This window comes from Rhinolophus hipposideros (genome assembly GCF_964194185.1).
Source record: "Rhinolophus hipposideros genome assembly, chromosome: 5".
Classification (NCBI taxonomy): domain Eukaryota; kingdom Metazoa; phylum Chordata; class Mammalia; order Chiroptera; family Rhinolophidae; genus Rhinolophus; species Rhinolophus hipposideros.
In genome coordinates, this window is record NC_138051.1 from 4,251,131 (window position 1) to 4,276,232 (window position 25,102).

Genomic DNA, 25,102 nt, shown 5'->3' on the forward strand with positions numbered 1-25,102 from the left:
AGACGACCAAGCAAACGGAAGTTGTAGGATTGGAGAAGTGGGGCGGGGCCTGAGCTGGGAAGGGAATCGAAGAGCGGGAAGCGTCGCCCCGGCTGCGCCTGGAGGGTTTTCCGGAAGCTGGGGAAGGATTGGGCGCTGCCCCATCGATCGTTGGAGTCTGAAAGAGCTGATGAAGGAATGCGCAGCTAGTCATTCCCTTACCCAGGGCAGCCCCGACTACCCCACACCCGTTGTGAAGACGCTGCTGGGGAAACAGTCCCCTAGCCGGGCTTGCTGGCGTGATGAGCACACCGGGGATGGCAGCGCAGGGCTCCCTCCAAATGCCCCTGCCTGGCCGGCTCCCACGCCACTTACGTTTATCGTCATGCCCCGCATAACAGCCTTTTGGTCAGTGAGTGTGGTCCCATAAGATTACAATGCAAAATTCCTATCACCTAGTGACATTGTAGCTAAGTGACATTGTGTCCTAAGTTGTAATGAAACACAATACAATGCGCTACTCACGTGTTTGTGGTGATGCTGGTATAAACATCTGTCAAATGAAAGTACAGAACATACAATTATGAACAGTACATAATACTTGATGATAATAACTACGTTGCAGGCTTATGTATTTACTATGCTTTTAATTGTTATTTTAGAGTGTACTCTTTCTACTTAAACAAAAGTTGCTGTCAAGTAGTATGCTGTGTTACTATGTACTAGTATGCTGTGACAGTAGCCTCATACATCTCATGTTTACTGTGACTCTTGATGGCATTATTTTTCTCTTGTGCTTCAATTTCTCTCGTGTTGTTTTATAAATTTAGTGTAGCCTAAGTGTACTGTGTTTATGAAGTCTGCAGGAGTGTACAGTCATGTGCTAGGCCTTCACATTCACTCCCCACTCACTCACTGACTCTCCCGGAGCGACTTCCGCTCCTGCAAGTTCTATTCATGTAAGTGCCCTATACAGGTGTACCTTTTGTTATCGTTTATACCATATTTTTACTGTACCTTTTCTATATGTAGATATGTTTAGATACACAAATACTTACCATTATGTTACAATTGCCTACACTATTCAGTAGAGTAACCTAAGCTTGTAGACTAGGAGCAATAAGCTATACCATCTAGCCTAGATGTATAGTAGGCTATTCCATCTAGGTTTGTGTAAGTGCATTCTGATATTTGCACAATGACAAATTCACCTACCATGTTTCCCTAAAAATGAGACTTAGCCAGACAATCAGCTCTAATGTGTCTTTTGGAGCAAAAATTAATATAACACCCAGTATTATATTATTGTATTATATTATATTAATTACATTGTATTACATTGTATTGTATTGTATTATATTATATATTACATTATATTATATTATATTATATTATATTATATTATATTATAGACCCAGTAAAATAAGACTGGGTCTTATGTTAATTTTTGCTCCAAAAGATGCATTAGAGCTGATGGTCTGGCTAGGTCTTATTTTCAGGAAAACATGGTAATAATGCATGTCTCAGAACTATCCCCATCATTAAGCAATGCATGACTGTATTTCAATCCTCCTTCCAGCAGTCCCTGGCCCCCAAGCCCAAGCACTAGAGCAGAGAATCTCATTCTCACCTAAGAACCTCCTCACTTCTTGGCTGTCACTATCCAACTAAGGCACTCACCTCATGAGCCATCCATTCTTATTTATGCCAAAGTTTGTAAACCCACTGCTGGTGGGCTGCATTTAAATGCAGTCTTGCTTTGATTGGAAATGTATTAAATGCAGACAAAAAGAGGGCTCCGGGGGAAGTAACCTCACAGGGTGATCTGATCATAAATTCTTAACTGGTTGGTCAAGGTGGGTAGTCACACTCCAGGCCTGTGACTTCTTTAGTAAAAGGTTTATCTTTGCCATAAGCAAGCCCTGTCCACTGTTTCTGTGCATCTAGGCTAACACACCTTTGAAATACCTCTTTTCAGACCCCTCAGAAGAGAAACCACCCTCGAAAGAACACATAATCTTGTTAATTATCCTGTAATCCAATCCCACCTTGCTTTTTCCCACCTTCCTGTAATCTTCCTTAGTTCCCACCTTAATTCCAAATGCATAAAAGCTGCTGCAAACAGTCATTCTGAGACTTCTCAGTCTGTAGAGATCTTGCTTCCACATGTATCCTCTATTTGGTGCAAATAAATTTTTATAAAAAAATCCCAACAATTTTGGACATTCTTACATTGACAAAAATCAGATTTCACAAGAAAGCCAAAAACCCAGCCTCAGGTTAAATAAAGACCCCATAATGAGCCTGCATTCCTCCAAGGCAAGGAAGGAAATAAATCTGAAAACACTGCAACTGTAGATAGGCATTTGTTCACCTTTTTGGCAGCCCTCACTTCCCAGCACACTTCAGCATTTTACATTCCCCATCTGGCCTCTGGTGCAGTGAATTAAATGCTTGGTCTTCCCACTGGATGATCATGGGTACGTGTGGGCTTTGGAATCAAACATGAGTTCCAGACATGACTACTGCAGGACATGAGCCAGTCATTTTTTTGAGCATCATTCATCCCAGTACCAGGAACTACATGTTGGACAAAACATAACAGGATCCTTGTACCCGGAGGACTGACCTTAGAGACTAGCAAGGGAAGCAGACATTAAATAATAACATAAGCAAAGTTTATGAAGAAAGAGTTCACTACATAAGAACTACAAATGGTTGTTAAACACATGAAAACATACCTCTGCAAGGAAGAAAAAAGCATGCAAATCAAAGATACTTTCCATCTCTTAGATTGGCAAAGAACAAAAATTCTCATGGACAGGGTTGTGAGGAAACATGCATTCTTCTTCTGTGGCTAGGGGGAATGTGAATTGGTACAACTTCCATTGAGTAGTTTGGCAATAACTACCAAAATTAAAAATGCAGATGATCTTTAACTCAATTAGTTCAATTCTAGGAATTTATTCTGTAGGTATAAATGTGGGATACGACTTTACATACAAAGTTAGTCAGTGCAGCCCTGTTTGTAATGACCAAAGCCTGAAAACAACCTAAATGCTGACAATTGAGGTTAAATGAATTATCATAAGCCTATACAATATGGTTCGTGAAAAAGAAAGAGGCAACTATTTATATATTGATATAGAAGAATTATCAAGCTATATTATTAACAGATAAAAACAAGTGCAGAAAAATGTACGTAGTGTCTTGTGTTAACAAAAGGGAAGGTGAAAATAAAGAGGAATATTATGTACATAATTGCTTGTATACTTAGCAATTATCTCTGGAAGGATATTCAAAGCTATAAGTGTTTACTTGTAAGAACTGGGTGGTAGAGGGACGGGGAAAGGAAGAGATTTTTTGTGTGCAATTTGAATTTTGTACTATATGGATGTATTATCTCTTCCAATAATAGAGAAAAATAAAAAAAAACATAACTATATAATTAGGATTGTGGTAAATGCAAAGAAGGAGAAATATAGAGTAGTAACAGCAAATAACAGGAGATCCAATCTAGGCTTGTTTGCAGAGGCAAGTTTCCCTGGGTAAGAGACGTTTAAAATGAGACCTAAAGAATAAGGCATTAGCTTGGGGAAGGAGGCTGAGGACATGAGCAGGCCAGGGAAGAATTCTAAGGCAAAGGAAGAGCTCGTACGAAGACCCAGAGAATGGAAAACGTTTGGCCAGTTTGCAACACAGAAAGACCAGTTTGGGAGGCATGGGGAAGAGGGTTGGTCGCACAGGTGGAGAGGTAGGCTAGACTAGTGCAGATCCACAGAGCCCATGTGAGGGATTTTATTCGAAGGACATTGGGAAGGGACTAGAGATTTTTTTTCTAAGGGACTAGAGACTATTTCTGAGCCAGAAATAGCACTGTCAGAATGAACATTTAAAGAAGTCATGTTAGATAATGAGTAGAGAATGGATTGAGAGTGAGACAAAAATTGATAACCTCGGGGAGACTAAAGGGTACTGCAAACAAGGGATGATGACGCGGTCCACTTGGAATACAGTGATGGGCCAGGAAAGTGAGTGGGCTCTCAGAAAACGAAGGAGGTAGAACAGACATTCCATGGTGAGATCTGGATATGGGGGAATGAGGGAGAGATGAAAGATAGATAGATAGATAGATAGATAGATAGATAGATAGATAGATAGATAGACCGACATATAGACAGATATCACAGGAAGATTTGTAACTTTAAAAACAATTGGATGAATAGTACAGTCAATTACTGAAATGGGGAGACTTAGGGAAGATGTTGGTGGAAAGCTTATGAACGTGCTTCTCAATATATAAAGTCCCCTGAAAGGGAGGAGTAAATGACATTGTTTATGCCTATGTTATTAAACAGAAGCTATTCTTCTTCTTCTTATCATCATCATCATCATGTTTCTAAATCTCTCCTTTAACCCCAGGTTTAAGAGAAAACGCCCTTTTTGTGCAAGGGCGTTTTCCATAAAAAAGCATGTTGGTTTCTCAAATTGTAATAACTAAACAATGTGCTTTAATTAAACAGGTAATTAGAAAAACCTCCTCAAAAAAACATAACATAGTCACAGGAAAATCCCAGAATCACATAGACAAGGTTTCTCATGTGACACATGAATCTTCATTTCCCTTAGAAAACCTCCTTAGAAGTAACCTTGCTGTCAGGATCATTCAAGTCACACAGCTGGGTAAGGCAATCCAAAAATGGAATTTATCTTTTTTCCATCCATGGTAGAAGCTGAGAAAGCAGGAGAGGAATTAGACATCAGCAACTTTTTAACACCCCCAATATATGTATAATGCAGGAGTTACAACTGAGTTCCTACATTTTAAATATTTCAACATGTAGTCTATAAAAGACTTTTCAAGATAGTAAAATAGTTATATGAGAAAAGCAAAGTGTAGAAAATACAGCATGCTTCTATTTGTATTAAAATACTAGGAGGAAGATAATCACGTTTTATAAATAAAATTTTTAGAAGAAATCAAAAGAAACTAGTGATGACAATTGTCTTTGTAGAAGGAGTAGAGAGGAGTAGGGGACCTAGAATCAGAAAATCACTTGCTTTTCTCTGTTTAATATACTATAAAATTTAACTTATTATCCATTTTAATAACCAATTAATAAAATATGTAAATGAAACCATTTTTAAAACCCCATTCCTAGAATTCACTTCTCATTTGGATGTAGAAAAGTATATAGATCCCACTCTAGCAAAGAAAGAAAGAAAAGGCCAGATTAGCTGAAAAATAGAAAATATTTTAACTGAATATTAAAAGAAAATATTTTAGGCTGAGGACATAAAGAAACCTAAATGAACCAGTCTCCAGAAAGTGCTAAGTCCTTCATAGGATAGAAGAGACCCATGGCTGCTCACCCCCAAAAATAAGACCTAGCCGGATCATCTGCTCTAATGTGTCTTTTGGAGCAAAAATTAATATAAGACCCGGTCTTAATTTACTATAATATAAGACCCAGTCTTATTTTACTATGTATAAGACCGGGTCTTAACTAACATAAGACTGGTCTTATAATTTTTGCTCCAAAAGATGCATCAGAGCTGATGGTCCCGCTAGATCTTATTTTTGGGGAAACACGGTGGTGCTAGCTGAACTATGTTAGGAAGAGGAACCCACCACAAGGAAATAAAGAGAAATGAGTTGAAATTTAACAAAACTTTAACAGCTTCATGAAAGCTGGCATTAGAATCTAGAGGACCCAAATCCACAGACAAAGCCTGCACCTACCCAACCAATCTTACCTCCTAGATTATAACCAAATACAGGGAGATAGTAGATCAATAGTAGGAGGGGGTGGGTAATAGAAGAGCTGAGACAACTCACTCCTGCCCTTAAGGTGAGTGGAGCCTCTCCTGAGTGTAAGATACCCTTTCAAAATGAGGGGGCAATGCTGAGAAATCCATCAGAGACACTCCTGAAGGCAGGAGAACTGACAGACCCATCCCCCAGGCATTGGCACATTCATCCTCAAAATACTAAGGGTAGGGCACATGCAGGAGCTGAGAGAAACACCTTCCCAACCCTCTATCCCACTGACCTCAAAAACCTAGTAAGTAACTAGGCTGTAAAGCAGACAGAGATCTCCACATTTCCAAAAGCTGGCAGCTTGGCTATGAAACAAAGTGATCTCTCTGAAATCTTGCCATTGCCCAAAACCCAGGCCTCACTGAAGGGAAAGTTCTGGTTCTGCCTTCAAAATATTTGAAGCTAATGATGAACTGAATCAAACTAAAACTGTAGTAAAGCCTAGATCTAGGTCAAATATGTATCAGATAGACTGAGCCACTATTCAAGTGGCTGAAAGAAGAATGGGCATGCCCCATTTTGAAGGTAAGTGATATTTACTTCAGTCTGTTTTTTTAAATACAATATGTCCAGCATACAATCAAATATACAAGACATGTGAAAAGCAAGAAAATGAGATCCATGGTAACAGAGGAATGATTCAATAGAAACAAAACTAGAGATGACCCAGATATTGATTGAATTATCAGTTGGGTTCATTAAAATAAATCTGATTAAAATGCTAAACAGTCTAGTAGAAAATGTGGACAACATGCATGAAGAAATGGGAACTATTAGCAGAAACATAGTAACTACACAAACATAATGAAATGCAAGAAATAAAGAATTCATTAGATGGGTTAACAGAAAGCATCAGGGGAGCTAAATGGAAAGTATCCAAGTTGAAAACAAAGAGAGAACAGAATGAGGGAAAACCATCTGAGATCTGCAGGATAATATCAAATCATTTAATATAGATATAATTGGAGTCCTAGAGAAGAGAAGTGAGAGTACGGAACAAAATAAATATTTGAAGAGATAATGGTCAGGAAATATCCAATATTAATGAAAGACATCAACACAGATCCACGAGGTTCAGTAAACTCCACACAAAGGAAAATATACCTAGACACATCATAGACAATCAACTGAAAAGCAAAGATAACGAGCAGGTATAACCACGGGGAGAAGAAAAAAAACCAAAACAACCACATGTGAACAGGTAAACAAATAAAAATGATGGATGACTTCCTACCAGAAATAAATGAGACCTGAGAACAAATAAATAACTACTTAAAAGTACTGAAAGAACTAAAAGGTCAACATGGAATTCTATATTCAACTAAAATACCCCTCAAAAATTAAAGTAAAATATATTCTCTGACAGATAAAAGCTGAGAAAATTCATCTCTAGAAAAACTGCAATAGAAGAAACGCTAAAAGGATTTCTTCAGATTAAAGTGAATTTATACCAGATGGAACCTTAGATTTGCTGAAAAATATGAAAAGCAATAGTAATGAAGTATTGTGGGGAAGAGAGTAATAGAGTCTAAAAATAACTACATACACATATGGTCAATTGATTTTCAACCAAGATGCTAGTCAATCTAATGAATGAAGGAAACGCTTTTTAAACAAAAGTTGCTCAAACAACTGGATATCCACACTGAAATAAAATAAACCTCATTCTGTAAACAAAAATTAATTTGAAATGGATTATATACCTAAAACCACTGAAATAAATCATAGACCATCTACGATTCACCATAGTCATAAAATCCCAAACCACAAAACTTCTAGAAGAAAATATGTTCTGTATGATCTTGGGGGTCATAAAACCATAAAAGAAAATATTGATAAGGTGGACTTTATCAAAATAAAAATTTGTTTGTAAAAAGATCCCAGTAAAAAAGGAATAGATAAGCTATAGTCTACATAAATAAATAAGTAAATAAATAAATATCACAGCATGTGTGTTTGTCAAAGGACTTGTATCCAGAATTCACAGAATAATAACCACAATAAAAAAGACAATCCAATTTTAAAGTGGGAAAAGACGTGAAAGACACTTCATGAAAAAGACACAAATGTAAGATAAGCATATGAAAAGTACTCAACATCGTCAGTGAAATGTAAAGTAAAATCCCACAAATATGACTACCCACAAAAATGACTAACAAAAAACACTGACAACAGTAAATGTTGACAAAGACGTGGAGCCACTAGAACTCTCATACACCATTGGTGGCAGTACAAAATGGTAAAATCACTTTGGAGAGCAGGAAGGTGGTTTCTTAAAGTGAAATATACACTTACCATAGAATTCAGAAATTTTCTACTCTTAGGTATTTATCCAAGAGAAATGAAAATATGTATCCACAAAACAAAATTTTATGTAAGAATTTACATAGCAGCCTTATTCATAACTGCACCAAACAGGAAATAACCTAAAAGTCTATGAATAGAATGAATAAATTGTGGTATATTAGAATAAAATACAACTCAGCAATAAAGAATAATTTACTAATACATACAGTATGGATGTCTTTAAAGCATTATAAGTGAAAGAAGCCAGATGCGAGAGAGTACATATTATATGAGTCCATTGATCTGAAGTCCAAAAGAAGGCAAAATAAATCTTTAGTGATAAAAATCAGCAAACGATCATTGGCGTAGGGAGGGGAGCAGGGATGATTTGAAAGATGCACAAGAGTTAATGTAATGTTATGTAATGTAATGGGTTAATGTAATGTTCCATATCATTTTCTGAGTGCTTATCACCAAGTGTATACAATTATCAAAACATCAAACTGAGCACTTTAAGAGGTGTGCATTTCATGATATATGTATTGATTTCTCTATCTCATCTTAAAACAAAGGTGGGTGGAGGATTTCTATTTCAGGTACATCTGTCCCAACATTTTCCTGATCTGTTCTCCTCAGAGTGATCTTTGGGTTCTAATCTGTTCAGAGCTAAGAACTTGATTATGGAATTTATCTTAAAAAGCATACAATCCAGTGTTCCAACAAAGTAGTATTTAGAAATCTGTGAAGCCATTTTATTTCCATTGAATAGTGAACAACACATGTGACCATTGTAAGGCACTGACTTGTAGTAATGTGATTTCAGCATGAATAGATTGTACAATACTTAACCTATTCTGTTGCAAGCTAGTCAAAACAATGGAGTAAAAATGAATTCTTCGAAGGCATATAGAACACTGTCACTCTTCATGAAACCCATTCTCTGATATTTGCTGCCATGACCTTTACAATGCTTCAAAACAGTCGCAGGGTTTTTGGAGACAAAAATAATTTCCTATCCAAAGCTGGCATCTTTTCCAAAGCAGGTGGACCCTTAGGTCGTGCCTCCTCCTCTGTAGGAAACACTTTAGTATTTGCCCGTTACGTAGAAATGGACAAGTCCATTGGGTCATATGGTAGGAATTTATTAACAAGCAAACAACTTTGTTCCTACTAGAAGACTAGCAATTAGGTTACAAATGACCTGAGAGCAGGTGCAAGAACTTACAATTTGAGAGCATTCCATTAGAATGTCTACTGCCTAAGTGGGTCCAAAAGAGGTACTCCGCGTTAAACGCTCCCTATCATTTTATGCCACACTCCCCCTGAGAAAATGATGTGACCTGCAGAAGTGGGGTTATACACAAGGAGCCCCCTGGAAAGGAAGCTGGGAGACCCAGTAAATAGGGGTGTTTTGTATAAGGTCCCTCAGAAGACTGAGGATGAAATCCTGCTGTGCGCTCACTCCTCAGGAATCCCAACTTGACCAGTTGATTCGAGAGAGCCAGATCCTCACTGCGTGAGCTGGAGTCCCAGTTCTAAAAAACAGCCATTTAAAGTGCACCAAAGTGGCTTCTAGGACACTGCTTTGTTATTATGCACCCAGAGACCAATTTTAGCCATCAGAAGGAAATCGAAAATATATACAAGTTTCCACAACTTTCTGGAGAATTAACTATTACCGAGAATTCGTTTTCTATTTCTTTGATCACCTTTCAAATTCCCACCCAGAACATTCCATGGCGAGAGGCAGTCAGCTTGAAAAGTAAAGACCAAACTTTTACACGGGTATAGTCATGAGGAGGGAGCTACAGGTGCCAAACAAGACACCAAGTCAGGAAATACTCCTTTGTGTGTAACGTGAAGGCAAGTCATCAGCTCAAACTAGGACTGGTCCAGAGAGGATTTGGGAACACAGGGCTTACTTCTTAACTCTCATTAGAATGCTAGGGTAGCTCTCAAATGTGAGGGAGAAACAGGCATTCACTGGGTCCTTTGCAGAGTATCTGAGGTCAACAACAAGAGACATGTTTTGAACAGAGAAGAGCCAAAAATAAAAACTGGTCATTGAGTCTCCAAGGCAACCTAAGGCTGGAAATCTAATAATGTTAGCAGGTGCTGTTGGAAAGGCTGTTTGAGAAGCAGCTACAAATAATGCATAGTGGTCAACGTGTGCCTCCAGCTCTGCCATTAACGACTGGGTGACCTTGGCAGTCAATCCATGGTTGAGTGTCAGACAAAGCAACAGGCCTTTTTGATCACCGCTGTACCTCCCGCATCCAGAACGGTGCCTGCCGCTGTGCGTGTTGATTGAAGGAGCCTAGGTTTCCATCTTCATCCCGCCACTTACACAGGATGACCTCGGGAACATTACCCACCTTCTTTGTGCCTCCATTCTTATTTATAAAATGGAGATGGTAGCTGGCTCATAGGATTGTTTTAAAAAGGTGGACATGAAGCATGTAGTAAAATTAGGTAAGTTAGCCATAATTATCTATTATATCATAATTCCTGATATTTATTTCATTTCAGGGCATTTCAGTTTTGTCACAAGGTACCTTTTGTGATTGCAGCCAGCGAACCACGATCTCCAAGATATGTCTCCCAACCCACAGGAGTAAGCCCCCCAGAGCCACATTTGTACCAATGAGCTGCTCTCATGGCTGTTTGGTTCTCTCTGAACATGTCTGGAATAGTTAAAATGTAACACCTGGAGTTATGGGGTAGCTATAGGAAAAGCAAAAGCTGTTAGAATGGTGTGGATAGACTGATGGCCTACAATGCCAGCTCCGAATCCTAAACGGCTTTCTAGTTCCTGCTGCCGATCTTGTCCTGTCTTTGGGCGTCTATGACAGTGCTATACCCTTATTTTTTGCCCAAATTTGTACTAGTGTACTTACTAGCTGTAACTAGGCTTTCTTTTCCCATTTCCTTTGCTCCTCACAATATTCCATATAATAGACAATATAGCATGATAGAATGAACTCATGGGATCAGACAAACACGACCCTACCACATACGGTCTGTAACTTTTGAGTTACAACCTATGAACCTGTTTTCTCATTATAAAGGAGAGCAACGCTGACTGCTTTAGGGCTGCTTAGAAGGTACAGATAATATAAGTAAGGCATCTAACAAGAAGGACTCAACAAATTATAGCTCCTATTACTATCCCCATTTTACAAAAGGGAAAACCATTGGTATTCTTTCCACTACACCACACTGGGAATGAAAAGAGGAAATTCCAGACTTAACACATAAGATCATCACAAGAATGGAAGTAACAGTGAGAAACTTGTGACTCTCAGGTGCTCTGAATTTAACTTGAAGTGGAATTGTGCACCAACTTGACATAATACATAACGACAGCTTTGCTCTAACCATTTAACTTCCATGTCTCAGACTCTACACTAATTTCCTTTCCCAGATTTCTCTCCCTGGGGAAGAGAATACATTGCCAGTTGATGTTGAGCATTCCACTCTGCTTGTCTGTTTTACAGTTGTTCTGGTTTTGGGAATTTCCTCCACTTACCAGAAAACTGACAAAGCAGGCACTTCACACTAGACCCAGAGGAGGCACCATGCCACAGTCCCTACTCAGCCCTTTCCTGAGCCTGTGAATTTGCCCCAAGTCCTAGTACCCCATGTCCCAGCATGCTCACCTTTACTCCCTTCGCAACTATGAAAGTGTCTTGATAAATGGCCTCAACTGTGTCTGCAGGTCTTAAACCACACTACGATCACCAGGGATGGGGATGGGGACAGGGCTTTTAAAAAGTATTGATGCCCAGGCCACAGCCCAAAGCAACTGAATCATCATCTCTACCGGGTGGGACTCAAGCATTAGTTTTTATGTTTTTGTTCTGTTGCAGCTTCTCAGTGATTCCACTGTGTGGCAGATGGATAGTGACATTAAGTTGCAAGCCAAGACTAACACAAGTTGAAAAATGATCAGGCCCAAGAGTTTTCCTTTGACCCACATTTAAGAATATTGTAAATAGTCAACGTTTCAAAATTGAGAGAATTCACTTATTTCAAGGCCCACTTAACCCATAGTCGTCTATTAAAATATTCACCTGGCTTTTGTAGACAGATCTGAGTTTGAGACTCCTGAATTACTGTAATAAAGTTGTTTTTGGCATTGTTAGAACTGCTACATATTAATGTGATTTTTATGCTAATTGGCTTCCACTCTGAACACGCTTATCTATGGTTCATAGTCTGAAAACTGCTTTTCAAAAGAATCTCTTATTTTTCCCCACTGCTACTGACTGGAGAAAGAACAGTTGCCTTGAAAATTTGATTTAATTCCACAAAAATAAAAATTAAAATTGAGAAGTTGTTTTACTCTGTTTACTCCTATAGTAGGCACAATTTGATTATTTCCAGTTGAGCATTTCCAAGTTAGCCACTTCATCTTAGGTAATTAGGTAGAGAAGCAAATTCCCTAGAATAAAGCAGAAATACACCAATTTTATCCCCAAAGAAATCTGAAAAAATTTGAGGGGCCTATACTTTTTCCTGAAGGAGCCAGGATTTCCCCATAATGCTCAGCACACATCTTCTTAAAGCCTCCTAAGTCATCCAGTTGCAAGAAATGCTGGGAACAGATGGATATCGGCTGTTCTGTTACCAGTTATAAAACAAATTCTGTAACATGTTCCAGACCACTATCTGAAATTGTTTACACTGGAAATTCATTTGAACAAAGAACTAGACCAACGACTGCAAGCTGCTTGGTCATTAATGATCAACTCAAACGATGCAGAACCATTTAGTCTCAGCTATCACATAAGGTGTTCTTCTTATAGGACTGTCCCAATCAACAAAACAGGAAGGGTTCTTCTATTCAGGCCTGGCTTCTGGATTAGGCAAAACACAGCCACATTAGTTGTACACTCTGCACTAGACTGAAGGTTAGAATAGTATATATTAATAGTATTCCTGCAACAGTAGCAGCGACAGGCATTTATGTCGTCTTTGATGTGGTTTAGTACACCACCATAAACCAAGAACCACCTTTCCTGGTACTGAATGCTAGGTCATTCTGAGAACAGATTAAGAAAATATGATACAAAGAAGTAGTACAATATTGATCGAGCCCCAGAGAAAAGAAAGTTTGAGTCCCAGACAGAAGAAATTGTAAAATCTTGGGCAAGTTACAGTGAGCCTTCGTTTCTTCTGTAAAACAGACCAATTTCTACCCCCACTTGCTTTAGATGGTAATATAAGTTAAAGTGCTTTGAAGATAAATGAATTCTCATAATTTTGGATCCAAGTAAGACCAAGTTAAATTGTCCTAAAGTCTGGACTTGGCTAGACTATCAATGACAAAGATCTCCAACCTGGGACCTTCTTTAAGACAACTCTCCCCCCATCCCTATTGAAGATTCCAGCTTCTAAAGAGGGAGTTAAAGGGAAGTAACATGAATTTTGAGGTTGAGAATGACTTCTAAAATAGTTTACCTTTAAAAAATTGACAAAGCATCTAATACTAAGCATACAATATGTATCACTGTTACAACACAAACAACCATCTAAATTCAATATTCCAGACACAGAAATTGGAAAGCTTTCAGAAAATGCTCTGAACGCTTCACTAACCAAATTAATTGTTGGGGATGGTCTCATTCAGTTCCCTGCAAAGAAACTGAATCAAGTCTTGACGTTTTATATTAAGTAGGAACAGTGAGCAAGGCACATAATACAGGTGACTGAGGTCACCAGTATGTCTTTTAACTATAAAAATAAACATAAGTAACTAATGGAATAACAAAATAAAAGTTTATTTTATTAGAATTAGGAATGTTCTTTCCCTCTGGGCAACCTGAACAGTCCAGTTACAATGAAAATCTAAGAACAGTTATTTCCACAGCACAGGGTGCTCTATGCACAAAATTACAGGGTTAGGAGCATTTAATCAATTTTACGGATCTGATTGTCTCACCAACCCGCCCCCTCCCGTCCCCCAAGTGCTCTATACCGGGATTTGCAGCCAAAAGAATTTGTTATATCAAGTCCTTTTCTCTGTTGTACTGAATTTCAGTTCCTAATTATGGCTGAATCACATTTTACATTGAAGATTCAACCATGTCAAATCAAGTCAGTCAGTCTCAGATCTGTTATATATGTGTGTATGTATACACATGTGTATTTAATATACTTATTTAAACACACATAAAACACATACAATCTGGGTCTCAGCAAAGTACACAGAATTTAGTCTGATGTTATATGCTACTCAATTTTACCACTGTGGTTTGTGTCCTGAGCTTTGGATCAAAATTTCATGGTAAATAATTTAAAGTCCATCTATTGCTCAATGAATTGTTCAAATGAAGCATGCACTTTCCAAAAGACAATGTAACCTCCCTCAAGACAGGGAGACCCTGGCGCCTACCGTGAACAGAGCCCTCTTGACAGAAAGACTTAGGAAAGTGAAATGGGGAAGCTGTCTGTCATACAATATGGCTTGCCTATCCCAGCTGGAGTCACTGAAGCTACTAGCAGTGAAAGCAATTAACTCAAGGAAGTCCGGCAAATATGGAGATAGTCGTTAAAAGCCCGGAAGTAGAAAAGGCCGGTTCACCTTGATCCATACAAATTAGGGAATGCACCCACAACTGCACTGCCCTCAGATGATGTGCCACACGGAAACGGAAACCAGAAAGCATCTCTGAGAAGCACTGTACCTCCTGGGGCAGGGGCTGATGTTACGAAGTGCACAGTTTTTGGATACGTGTTGCAAGGGGAGTATGTAAAGAGGATTTATGACACTCAAACTCAGACATTGCAGTTAACTGGTTAATATCTTTTTAAAAAAACACCACACATACACAAAACATTTCAAGGGAGCCACATATATCTAGATAGCAATTCTGGCTGCTTTACAAAGTTTCCAGGGAAAGGAACTTTTTCCAGCTTTCTTTAAAAAAAAAACAAAACTCCTTAGTTTTGATAAATGCCTTTTAAGATTGATGCAGTCATTTAAAATAAAGTCAAATGGATGATGGGGGGAAAGAGAGAAGAGGATATGGAAGAAGCAGACACCACGTTCAGATCTGCAGCTGAGCTGACAAAGGAGAGAGGGTAAAAAGGGACAGTAAAGTTGATCCTAAAGCGACAAGTGGTTTAAGGAAGCAGCATAATATACTCGGCAAACATTCACTGATTTTTGATGGGAAAAGAACAGTTGCAAGTACATCTCATGTAACAACCTTTTCTAAAAGGAAAAGTAAGGTGATTGAGCAAAGCCTAACTTAGGCAAAAGGCCAGAGGAAAGCAAACCTACTTCCCAATGGAGTAATAAGATGTACATTGCAAGGGCGGACAAAGTTGCCCCACAAACAGTAAACACCCCCTAGGCGCCAGGCATTTAAAGGAAGACAAAGAGGTCGTCAGCCCACACCGGTATTTGCTACTAAGACCTCTTAATATAGTTGCCTAGTTCACTCTGCACTCCTTTATAAAACTGAAAGATTAGGGATGCTGACCTCTTGAAAAATACCACAGCCAGAATGGCCTAAACAGGTATATAGTTAATAAAACCACCACCATCCTTTACTTTTAACATAGCTCTTAGTAGAAATCTCATAAAAATGGACATCACAGCTAAAATGCATTATTAATTCTCCTATCTGCTGACAATAGAAAAGAAGCAAAGTCAGTGATTTCTGTTTAAATGCACTAGATGGGAGTACCATGTTCTAGGGGTGCTGGCCTTCAAACTGAACCCACAGCAACACACACAAGCAATTGCAGGATCTGCCATTTTAAATTCACAATCTGAAACTAAGTGAATGGCTATTTATTTATATTTATATTTATATTTAAAGCAACAATATTCTATTTGACACCCTAATGTAAAGAAGGGGTGAGAAAAGAGCCGTAACTAAAATCTTAAAAGGCTCAAAGCAGCAATTAAAGGAAAAAAGGAAAAATACTTGACATGTTTCCTCTGGATGGGATCGGGGACTAGGATGCCTTCACCTGTGCATGAATGGGCACAAGAGGTGTAAGTGGATGTGTGAGGCCACGAGGGGAACGAGGCTGGGGGCCGGATCCCCGTGGACCTGCAGCCATGGGGCCGCATTAGTCAGAGCCTGACCTCTCTGGCCCTTATCATGCGCTGGGAATTCAAGGCATGAGGCCCATGGCCAGGAACAGACACCAAAACCAGAAAGGGAAAAGGAACCTCAGGAAAGGGAAATCAAAGAGCTCTAGTTATGTCTTCCAGAGGTGCTAAACCGACACACTTTTTATCCCAACCCTGAACCCTAGAAAGATAAAGAAAACTGAAAGAAAATGCACAGCAAATAGACATAATCTTGAAGATTTTTAAAGAATAAATATTTTTGTAATTAAACATTATGCAAACACGTGCCACGCTTGCTTTGTCCATGCATATGCGCTATATACAATTTTGAAAAATACTGTGTTGTCCTCTTGTTTTAAAAGTCATATACAAAGTTTTTTGTTGTTGTTTAATTCCTCTTGCTGCCTACCCCCTTCCCCGCCCCAAGAATTTTCTTTACAAGGAACTAATCATCATTCACTCATGACCTTGGGGTATGAGAGAAAGAGAGCCCGTCTGTGTGTGTGGGTGTATTTGTATGTGGAGGGGAAGAGGGGAAGAGGTCCTCTACCAAAGTACAACAAAATGGCTGGTTTGGACATGAAAAGCAGTGTCAAGGACCTGTTTTAAATTTTAACTGTACTACACTCAGGAAAAAGAAAAAAAGGAGTCAGCTTTGAGAATGAAGCTACGTTACAAGTTAAAGTTGGAGGGCTTTTAGTGTGTCTGTCACACTTTTGTTGGCGGCCTAGAATACTGTTGTACAATGGTTTATCTACCTTTTTTTATTACAATATAATTTACTTAAACTTTCCGTTAACAAAACAGAATTCTGGTACTACAGACCAGCGGTGTCAGAACAGGCTTATTGCCTCCTTGTGTGTTTGTTTTGTTGTGTGTGTTTTAATTGCATGAGCACTCTAGATGGTCAAGTTTTCAGAGTTCATTTTATGCAGGGCCATTCTCAGTCCTCAATGTACTCCCACAGGTCTTTTTCATAGCCTTCATGCACATGCTGTAACAAAACCCTTCGCCGACTCTCACAGTATCTGCAATCAAAGAGGAAAAAATGTTGTCAGCCTCCAGTAATTAAAAAAAACAGGCATTTACTTCTTTTTAAAGGTCCTCCTTGATTTTATACCGACTTGGACTTAAGTACCTATTTTTAGTAACACATCTTTAGGTCTAGATATAAAGATGCGACAAACTGTTTCTAATTTTAAAGAGGTATTTTTCAAAAGCCTGATTCCCAGTGTGGGGAATTAATTTTAGAGCAATACAATGTTAGAAATTCTTAAGGGCCTTAGGAATCATATGATTCAATCCTGTGATTCTACATAGAAGTAAACAGTTCCAGATAGAAGTAATTTCAAGGGTTGTTTATTCACATTTTTAAAATCTTTGTTAAAAAGAAAAAAAAAAATCTTTGTTAACTATGAAAGTACGATAAACACAATGTAGTAGCTATAGTTGGCTAAGGGAAGTTAAAATATTATTTAGGACAAAATCTCCAAGTCTCCCAAATTTCCAAAGATTTTTACTACTATTAAAAAGATATCAGTATTTGCCAGGAAACAACTTTGGGGGAAAGAGCTCCATGCTGAGAAAACAAACCATTTGAATCTTTGGCTTAAGAATCTTTCATCTTGAAGTACCATCTACTTAGGACAAAGTAAATCTCTCCTTAGGAAAAAACTAAATCTAAGAAAAACTCAAACAAGCCTGGGTAGCTCGCCTGTCAACAGCCACGATCCCTGGGGGCTCCAGACTACAGCTGGCATCCTAATCTCACCCCTCATCCTAACGGCCACTTGCCCTTTTACGCTCTTCCTTGCAGGGCAGCTACTGAGCAGATAAAGCTGAAAGGAAGCAACAGAATCCGCTGGCGGGATGCGTGGCTGATTTCCTTTGCTTTGCTTAACTGGCACTACTATCTGCAATTTGTGGCCCAAAGGACAAAAGTAATCTATGAGAAACATGGCAGCAGCTCAATTACTGGATATGATAAACCCAAGTTTCACCGTCACCTAACTTCACCACTAAGGCATGCCAGACCATCAATGGCAGAAACTTTAGCTCAAAAACTATTTTTTAAAAAATCTCACCTGTACTTATCTTGTACTTTCTGCTTTATATCCTGTAGAGAATCTTGGGAAATATCTCGTTCGAGGTAGCCCGAAAGCACCTCCGTGGCATTTTCTAGGTCTGCTTGGTTATTCTGCAAGAGGATGAAGAAATACATAGTAAATTTCAGTTTCAAAAGAAAGCTAAAAGGTAAATCAACTTAGCTACTTCCTTGCTTATAGGCTGCTCTCAACCCTGACTCTCTAATTTTCGCAGGTGGCTTTAACTGTACCCGTAAAGCTCTTTATTGCTTTTGCCTCTGACAACTTGTCCTCTCTTTTCCAGGACAATTTGTTAAATGTTAAAAGAACTAAAGAGTTACCCACTAACCTCTGGAAAAACATCAAGGAGAATTTGAAAGGACTTAACGAGTCTTTAGAAATCTAGAGTTCTGAGAACTGCTATTTGCTAAAACTCAAGGGAAAAATTGAAACCCATTCTTGCCTACATCTGGCTGTACCTACTTCTTATAAGAGAACAATGTATGGAAGATTAAAATTTTGTTCTTTTACTACGATGGCTAGTTCCAGATATTTACCCACCTAAATTCCCATCTGCTAGTCTGTTATGTCTAGTCATCTATCGACATCAATGTTTCATGCATCAATTTTAAATGAATACCCCTAGTTGAAAAACCTTTACTGCTAAAAATCCCTCCTTTAGTCATTACTCCCCCACGAAAGGTAACCACCACATTAACTTCTAATATCATATATTGCTTTTGCCTGAATAAAGGCTTTTACTGAGAACGACTGATGTGCCAGGTGCTACCGAAGCAACATTCATGGACTGTCTCACTTAAAGCTCAGGAAACCCTAGGAAAGTAGTAGCTCCATTCTAACAACAGATGGAGAAGAGGTTAAGTAATGCGCTCCAAGTCAACAGAGCTAAAAAGTGATGAAGTCAAGATTCAAAGTCAGGGCTGACTCCAGAGCCTGCACACGTAACCACTTGGTGGCTGAACTACATGCATTTGAGTACAGTTTAGGACAAGAAGTCTAAATTTCTTGTATCTTCCTCATACTACACTTTTACCCTACATTTTCTGAGCAGTTAGGAACTTTTGAAACGTTATCATATATCATATGTATGAAAGACCAAACAGTCCTATGACAACATGAGGGTTTTCCCCACGCAGTCACTACTCCTACCTCAAAGATAATGGACTGGTTATTCTTTTTGAGGTAGAAAGCGAAGACATAAGTGTACATGAGTGTGGCACGACACTGGCAGAGGACATCGACTGCTTTCTTCAGGAACTGCACCTCGATCCAGGACATGTTGTGCTGCTGCATCTCCTCCATCTTCTGCTTCACCTGAGCGTACAGCTTATGCTCAAAGCGCAGACTCTGCATGTGGTTCATGTAGCGATTACAGTAGAACAGGTACCTCTGCAGGGCTGCCCTAGATCGCTGTCCCAGGAAGAAAAATTAAAGTCACAGAATTATAACAAGTGTATTATATATATATACAAAAGCTGATACCAGACTTACTGATAAAACAGTATAGGAATTTGGCTAACCTCAGGAAGAGACAGACATTTTCTGCTAGCTTTGTTATTTAACTGCTTTGAATGGCCTACAGCTGTACTTCCCAATATGGCAGCCATTAGAAACACATGGTTATTTAAATTAAAATGAAAACTTCAGTTCCTCAGTGCTCAATAGCCATGTGTAGTCAGTAGCTACCAAACTGGACAGTGGTGATAAAGCCCATTTCGACCATTACAGAACATTCTATTAGATATCACTTCTACAGTAGGCACTAAGGTGTAAAACAAGAAGCAATATTTTAAAGAAGACAACAGAGAGGCAACCAGACATCATATAACTCCTGACATACTGCAACAAGAAGTAAACTGTCCCACCAGCAAAGTGTCCTGTGTCCTTTCCACCCACCACCCCCTTAAACTGAATTTGAATTCAAGTACCTAGAATTAACCACCAGTTTCAGGAAATAGAGGGGTAGAACCTATTAAATGACACCAGGGAGTTGCAACCATCAAAATCCAGAACGTGGAAAATTCTACAGGACAAAATGACTTAGTTTCTTCAACAAATAAATGGCAAGGAGGAAAAAAAAAAGAAAAGAAAGGAAGAACTTAAAGACCAGAAGAGACTGGTGCATTATCAAAAGATAGCAATCAAATTTGTGGACCTGTGTGGATCCTGATTTGAACCAACTATTAAAGAAAATTCATGAGATAAATGGGGATATCTGAACACTGGAGAGTTGATGATATTAACAAAGTATTGCTCTCAAAATATACAAAGGGTGCCAAAAAAAATATATGCACATTTTAAGAAAGGAAAAAACTGTATTAACATGGTAATAATATATACCAATAATAATAAGAATATACGTCATGTGTATACATTTTTTTGGCACCCGTGGCATATACAAACATAATAATGTTATTATAGTTTTATATTAAAATACTCTTTTAAAGATACATGAAATATTACCAAAGAAACAATATGATATCTGGTCTAGATTTGTTTTATATTATTTATTACACTGCAAAAATAATTCACATAGGTCTTTTCCATTACACTGTAAATCTCTAGAAGAGAGAGGCTTTGAAAAGAGTAATCTTATCTCTAGTACCTAATATGCAGAAAATAAATGCTTGTTAAATGCAACCACTATAAAAGGGTTTCTCACCGCATACATAGTTCTTTTCTTTTATTATCACCTCCTCTTCCTGTCCTCAAGTCGCAGACACTACTAGGCTCTATGGTTGGTCTCTTGCTTAGAAACACTAACTCTGAACCACAGAACTAGCTAATCACATGATATACTATCTTATACATTGAAGCATCTCAAAAAACCTACACAAGACATGTTATTTCAAATCAGGTAGGTAACAAAATAAATTCTTATACATTGGAAAATTATGCCAATTATATCTAATCATTATTAGGTTAAAATATTATATTACCTAAGTGAATAATCTAAAAATTATGCCAATTATATCTAAAAATATAACACACGGAAAAGTAATCTGCTTGGCATTCTATTCCCCCCCACCAAAAGCACTAATATTTTCAAGCCTGTCATACTCCCAAGAGGAAATGGAAAACCTAAATTACTGTATTAAAATGTAAGATATTAGAGGACTTTAATATAACCAACAATTCTGTCTAGAAAATTCAAATATCCCCCACTGTCAGCACTGCAGCATAGTATATTAAATCAAAAACTTTCTACAACACAGGTATACCTTCCCAAGGCACTCAAAGTACCACCAATACTCTTTCTGGACTGTGTGCCACTAGGCCAGAGTATGGAAGTGAAGAAAGTAAGAAGAGGCCAGATGGGTATGCAATGGTGTGCTCTATTCTAGAAGCCATGGCTCCCACTAAATAAACAAATAAAGGTACTCTTATATATACCTATAAGATCAGAAGATTCTATTTTAGTAGAATAGCTGTGAACTACAAAAATAATGCATTCTATGGGCCGGCCAGGTGGCTCAGGTGGTTGGAGTGCCGTGCTCCTAATGGTTGGTTCAATTCCCACATGGGCCAGAGAGCTGCGCCCTCTACAGCTAAGATTGAGAACAATGGATATCCCTGGAGCTGGGCTGCCTTGAGCAGCTGGAGGTTGGCGTGAACTGCCTCCAGACGCCGTGAGCTGCCCTGGGCTACTATGTGCTGCCGGCAGCTGCTGAGAGCTGCCGGCAGCTGCTATGAGCGGCCTACCGACGACTGGCTACCGACTGCCTCAGCCGGGGAGGGAGTGCAAGGCTCATAATACCAGCATGGGCCAGGGAGCTGAGTCCTACACAACTAAACTGAGAAACAATGGCTTGAACTGGAGCGTGTGTGTGTAGGTGAAAGAAGGGGAGGAATAATAATGCATTCTAGCATCTAAAATCTAGGAATTAGAAACTGGCTTAGAAACTATGCACAATAATCTACCCTCCGCTCGGTAGATCCCAGAAAGGGATTTTACCAGTACCCAAATGAAAACCACATGAGGCCAAAGATAATCCATACCTTTCCTCTATTGGCACATACTTTACCTGGCTAGATCTAGCCGAGACTACTCTTCAGGATTAAGTAAAAACTAAAAGCTCACTACAGTAATCAGGAAAAATATAATGCAACATAAGAGAAAAACATTTCTCTGTGGACTCGAAAGAATTATCAAAATTAGAAAACAGTTTTAGGAAAGTTTATGGTCTCTTCAGTATGATCTAAGACAATCGTGATTGCTTAAAACAGAAGTAGAAAACTGTAAGGGACAAAAGGCTAAGATAAACAAAAATGAAAACAAAAACACAACAGAAGGAGATGCAATGACAAACTGAGGTAAATAAAAAATGCAACAGGAGAATCAAGTCCAAATGGAAGGCTGGAAAAGCATGACTGTGATTGTAGAACTTATGTATCAAAATGACATGGTGTGATGTACCTCAAACCAGAGTTTAAGGATATTAGATGTGACTTGGGTAAGGGTGCCAAATGATCTCACTGAAAAAGACCATGGGATTTAAAAATCTGAGGATGATAACCTAAAACAACACAAACACTCTGGATACTCTGAATGAACTTATAACTGAGAACTAAAATTTTATTTCAGGTCTTAACATTTGTGAAATGGCTAAAACTGGCATCAAGCAGTATTACTTTAACTGTACCAGGAGAATGAGAAAACTAAGTGATAAGAGAATACATCAATAGTAAATTCTGATCAAATCAAATCATAACGTGCTATAGGAATGAAGGTTTGCTATACTGAGATGTAGAAAACAGGTAGGAGGACACGTTATCACATAGCACTTAGTAGTATAATTACACTGAATTAAAAAAAAAGCCATATAACAGTCTTATCGATAGTAATTTAATTTCAGCAAACAACTTGTCTGTCAATTAATTTTAACTTGAGTTTCATTGGTTTTATACTTCTTTTGATTTGGTTGTATAGCTGTACAAAAGCATAATAGTTTATAGCTGGTTTTATGTTTAAACAGTAATATTATAATGAATATAATTTAAATCAACATTGAAAATTATGGAGATTTTTCCCTTTAAAAGAACTATAAATATTGTGAAAGTCTATGAAACACCACTCATCATTTACAAATACAAAATGTAATTTTCCAGTCTCTTAAAAAAGTGAGACACAGAACTTTTACTTCTAACAATATAACAGACTAGGTTTATATACATTCTTTTGTGTTTATGGTATTTTTAATTATAAATAAATTTATGCTACTTTAATTAGAAATAAATTTTAAAGGAATGTTTAAAAAGTGAAATAAGAAGAAACAGATCATATTTTGGATTGTATCCTGGTAAGAAAAGCCATTTGAAAATATTTTGGGGACAATTTTGATATGGAATGAATTCCAGGAGTCTACAATGATAGAATCACCATCCTGAAAGGAACTCAAAGGGCTGTTGAATCTAATCCACACCAAGTATTCAAATTCCCCCTGTAACAGTGGTTGTTTCCCTATCAGATAACAGGGAATTAATTCCCCACCTCCTGAGGCAGTCCATTCCAAATGAGACCACCCATAATCATTAGAGTACTTGATGAACAATGAAGTTAAGAAACAACAAAGAATTAAACATAAGTGAGGCTGGGGGTGGCCGGTTAGCTCAGTTGGTTAGAGCGCGGTGCTAGTAACACCAAGGTGGCCAGTTCAATCCCCACATGGGCTACTGTGAGCTGCGCTCTCTTTAAAAAAAAAAGGATAATAATAATATAAAAAAAACATAAGTGAGGCTGCATATAAATAGCAGCAGAGCTATTTAGGATATACTGTTCTCCAGTCTCCTGGCTGGGGAGGGAAAATCTTGACACCCTGACTACTGAAACCTGGAATTATACTACATGACTAGATTAATAAAAAGAAAGCAAACAAACCGATAAATAGGAATGCTTCTGATAGGCATTCTGGATAAAATCCCCCTTCTAAATCTACGTGGCTACCCAGTATTCAATGGAGTGTATTTCCATCGATCTTCCAGACTTGAAAACTTCTCCTGATGTGCTCCCGATGAGCATACAACGCACGCCCCGGTGGACTGCTGCCCGGTAAATGCACCTACCTCCTGAGCATCTCTGGCCGCCTTCGCATCGTCCTCGTTATAGCGATTACAGTTGTACCTTAAAGTAAAGTAAGAGCATTCCATAAAGCCATAAATCAATGAAAAGGGAACAAAGCACCAAATTTTAGCCCGCATTAATACCTAGAACCAATATGCTCCTTTACAGAGACACACTGAGGGGCTGAAATGCCCAGGGTTCTACCACGATAATGACAGTCAGCAGGCTGAAGGGCACTCAGTGTTGTTGCCTCTCATGCACACCCAGAGCGGGAATCCTCTCTAGAACAGTCTATTGGTTCTCTATCCAGTAACAGGGAATTCCCCACCTCCTGAGGCAGTCCAGTCCAAATCAGCTCACCTATAATCATTAGAAAACACTATCATTCTAGAACTTCCATTTACTGGCTGCAGTTTGAACTTCTAACTCAATTTTTGAAGAAAGAGATCATCTCATCTCCTAGGCTGACTATTATTTAGGCCAATGCTGCCGATTTTTCCAGTTACTCACCTTCTCTTTTATAAACCAGAACACCAACAGCTGACAGACGACTGTGCGACAGATACTGCGTTACGTGCTCTACACACTAATACAGTTTATACGTCCCTGAAATCTGAACGAACCAGAAAATGAGGAGCAGGGAGAAGGCTGCCCAGAGAAGGCAGCAGAGTGGAGACGACTAAGGCAGGCACGTCCCTGTCCTGCTTACTCTACCTCTTCCTGTATGGGAGCCTACATCGTGGAAGCAGCTGATATTT

At 38.6% G+C, this 25,102-nt stretch overlaps 1 protein-coding gene across 1 annotated transcript in view; it reads right to left on the reverse strand.

Annotated features, from left to right (window-relative positions):
• Window positions 1-13,848: 13,848 nt before the first annotated feature.
• ARIH1 (ariadne RBR E3 ubiquitin protein ligase 1) overlaps window positions 13,849-25,102 on the reverse strand; it is a 103,674-nt gene continuing 92,420 nt past the window's right edge. Inside the window, exons 11-14 of the mRNA XM_081047722.1 lie at window positions 24,347-24,404; window positions 19,433-19,693; window positions 18,263-18,375; window positions 13,849-17,206 (exon numbers count right to left, since the gene is read on the reverse strand). Coding sequence (XP_080903848.1) covers window positions 17,122-17,206; window positions 18,263-18,375; window positions 19,433-19,693; window positions 24,347-24,404 — 517 coding nt within the window. The 3' untranslated portion in view covers window positions 13,849-17,121. The remainder of the gene's footprint in view (window positions 17,207-18,262; window positions 18,376-19,432; window positions 19,694-24,346; window positions 24,405-25,102) is intronic.